General features: G+C 33.7%; 1 protein-coding gene across 1 annotated transcript; it reads right to left on the reverse strand.

Moving 5' to 3' along the window:
- Positions 1-1,702: 1,702 nt before the first annotated feature.
- LOC143574812 (auxin-induced protein 22D-like) lies at positions 1,703-3,018 on the reverse strand. The gene is made up of 2 exons (XM_077059335.1): positions 2,730-3,018; positions 1,703-2,198 (listed from the first exon to the last, which is right to left on the reverse strand). Exons 1-2 carry the CDS (start codon positions 2,906-2,908, stop codon positions 1,790-1,792), a joined length of 588 nt encoding a protein of 195 aa, XP_076915450.1. The 5' UTR covers positions 2,909-3,018; the 3' UTR covers positions 1,703-1,789.
- Positions 3,019-3,678: the final 660 nt, after the last annotated feature.

Consider the following 3,678-nt stretch of genomic DNA (forward strand, 5'->3'; position numbering starts at 1 on the left):
TAAAATAGCCACAAATAAAGTGATAAGAATCTCCAGGTTCGAATATCTGGAACGTCAAAATAATAATGGACGGCTGGAGTTACATCTTAGGGCTCCAACTTTATAAATAATTGATAGATTAATGGCTTACCGCGAAGTCAGAAAGTTATTATTTGTGGATTAATGTGTCATTCAATAGATTACAATTCCTATCCTTCACAATCAAAATATGAAATTGAACATATCTTGTGTTTCCTTGAAAATATGTCATCCTTTAAATTTTAAAACATTATTATAACTTGATTCCTTTTAACTTTACCTTTTTAAAAAGCTCAGGTGGGAACATATAAATTCCAATATGCTATAGTAGTTGCAAGTGTGTAACCGACTATTCGGCCACCACTTAGGATGCAAGAAGCAAATATAAAAAGAACTATATAATTCACTGATTATATAATATTATATGATTAATAAATAAAATGATTCTTAAATGTTCAATTATTATTTTTAGGTGACAATCGAATTAAAAGATGGCAACAATTAAAAACACAGATCTAGAAATAAGGAAATTTTAGAAGTTAGAATACGCGATATTGTTTTCTTATCAGTTAAATATTGAAATTAAGTCTGTAAACTAACACGTAACTTATGTCAGTCGATAATTTACACGATTTAGGCTAAATAAGAAATGATTGAAAATTGTAAAATTTGAACCCTAAATTGTAATTGGTGGAATTCGGGTGTAACAGTTGATCAGGTTCATCGAGACTTTTTGGTCAACTAGTTATGGGTCTTGTAACTCTAGTACTCTGCTCTAGCCGAAGTTATGCTCATTTGAAGTTCAATATTTTTCTCTCATTTTCCCGTTAGTTGAATTAACTCAAAGTCAATAGTTGTGCATTGTTTTTTATCCATAGAAACACATTCACCTTGATTTCCTCATAAACCTTGAAAGAGAGGATTTGTTGTGCAGACTTTATTATTACGAACTTGCCAAATAGCTTATAATATAAACACCTTTTTCCATTTTTTAGAGAATGAACCGAAAATTTATCGGTTGTCTCTGCTAATGAATTAACTACCTTTGGATGGTGGTGCACTTAGATGAACGGAAATTGGAAGGTGGTATTCGTTAGCCCTTCCCTTCGACCCGCCAACCTTTCTAGTATTAGAAGAATCTAATATGTAGTCGCTTTCTTTTAACGTGTCAAATGTAAAACACATAATCAAGTTGAAATGTGCTCTAAAGTTTAGTTCAAACACATCAAAGCATAGAAAGACTGAAATACACAATCATTCAAAACCATAAATCAGAACCTAGAACCTAGTTCAAATCAGGCTTACAAGACACTAAAAATCTGCAAAATATTTGAGAATTCCTAGCCTTTAGTTATAGTGAAAGAATAGAATAAATTATCATCAATCATAGATACTAAAATTTATAAACAAAAATATTAACAATCTAACAAATCATTAATACACACTCATTTGATATTTCTTGTCCGCGAATTGTGATATTTCTTGTTCGGATATTCACAAATATCCGGACAATTCTCATCCTATCACGGATCATAATATACTTTCTTGTCCGGATAACCACAAATGTCCGGACAAATCTGTGATGAATGTATAGCTAGCTATATCTAATAAACGGGACGAGGCCCAAAATAACTAATAAATCATGAATTTAAACAAGTAGGTATAAATATGTATATATCTCTATTTTTGTTAAAACATCATAAAACTATATAAAGAAAAATTACATGATCATATGTACACATATAGTTTTTCTTTTTTATTTTTTTCCTTCCTATTTTGTGGTTTTATTTCTTCCAAAAAAAAAGGCACTCACAGTTAACTCTATAACTTCAGAACTTTTCATGATTCTAAGTCTTTTACAAGAGGGAAGAAACATATCCCATGGTACATCACCAAGAAGCATCCAATCACCATCTTTATCTTCATAAGTAGGTGCATATTCGGACTTGTACCCTTCCCTCTCAGAGTACAACCCTATAATGCACTTGAACATGGCTTGCAAACCCTTCAAGAGTTCACCATAGCTTTTGTACACTTTTAGGTCAACTTTCCTCAAGTATGGAGCCCCATCCATGCTCACTTTCACATAGATCCCCGAACCCCTCTCGGGTTCGCTTTTCTTGCCCTGAAGTATGTTTTTCCGGTACGATCTAACCGGTGGCCATCCCACAACTTGTGCCCTGAAAAACCATTTAACAATTTAGTACAAATTAAAAAAAAAACAAAAAAAAAAACATTTTCATATAATATAATGGACCAACTATGCACACACCTGCGCTAATATCTAATCTCCCATCGTTTCAAACCACCACCAGGATAGAGACTAGACGTCCATTTAAACCAATTTTTTTATAAGTTAGACCGTTTGGTCCGACTATCCAGATCAAGGCCGGCTATGAGGCAGGGTCACCTGACCTGAGCCGAATTTTTAACTTTATTTTTTTAAATTATATATACTTTTTTTTTAAAAAAATATGTATTTTCAATGTTTAAACTCAATTACTCAACTAATCTAAGATCAAAAATCTTTTTCGTCTCAGGCCCAAAAAAGACCCAATAAACCAAAGATTTTTAAAGTTTAACTTAACGTTGTTAAGAGATATTGTTCAAATAACAGTTCTAACCAACAATTTTGGTGGTTTTCTTGACAAAACGACTGTTTGATGGTGGGAAATCAAATACTTAGAATTTCCGTGGGTTCGGTAACTTACTTGGTGGGAGGTGGAGATCTCGACGGATCATTTTCATCAGATACACTCGAATCCATCTCCGGTGAGCTTCTTTTATTTGAATTCACCGGAGAATTCGTTGACTTTACATCCCGATGATCTTCGGTTGAACCGGGTAACCCTAACCTTAATTCAGTTGCTTCAAAGTTAATTAGCTCCATGTCTTGTTAACCCAAGTAACAACAATCTTGATTTTCCAACTAGTGGTTTTTTTGATAGAATTGGATGGGATGATATGTGATGGAAAATGAGAGTTTTATATAAAAAATTAGGTCCGTTTTCCAATAATAATAATAATAAAATATTAGAAATGGGACATGATTATTCTGTTTGTGGATGAATCTGACAGCACACCCGACAAGTGTACATCAAAGTCAAAAGCTTTTAAGAATAGAAGACAAGTTGGTGTGGATCCGGTGCAGGGAGCATACACAGCCTGTGTGTGGGGATGAATATCAACGGCTGTGATGAGTTGTTTGAGGCATCAACGTTGGATCATGGACCACCTGAGTGGGGAGAATACCATGTGGTGTGGGCCCACGTTTTGTCTGGGAAAGATGGTGACATTGTCCATGTGTGGACTCTGATTGGTGGGACCCACTCGTGAAAAATGTTTTTTTTTTAAATTTTTTTTATCAGTAATATTATTCTATATCGATTTATAGCGGTCCATGTTGACGGTTTTATATAGTTTGGGATTAAGGGTGTTGGGTTTCGGGTTTTTCGGGTCAGTTCTTTAAGTTTTAGAGTTTTAAATTTTGACTCGAAACCCAACTCGAATCTCTCACGGGTTTTCAGGTTCGGTTAATTCGGGTTTAAGTTTTTTCGAGTTGAGTTAATCAGGTTTCGAGTATCTTAGAAAACATTAATAAACTAGCTTGCAAATATTAATGTCATATTATATATATATTAATTATGAAGTTGCTTCCTA

The sequence above is a fragment of the Bidens hawaiensis genome, unplaced genomic scaffold (assembly GCF_021521415.1).
Source record: "Bidens hawaiensis isolate Kalapana, Puna unplaced genomic scaffold, B.hawaiensis_p1.1 tig00027112_1, whole genome shotgun sequence".
NCBI lineage: Eukaryota > Viridiplantae > Streptophyta > Magnoliopsida > Asterales > Asteraceae > Bidens > Bidens hawaiensis.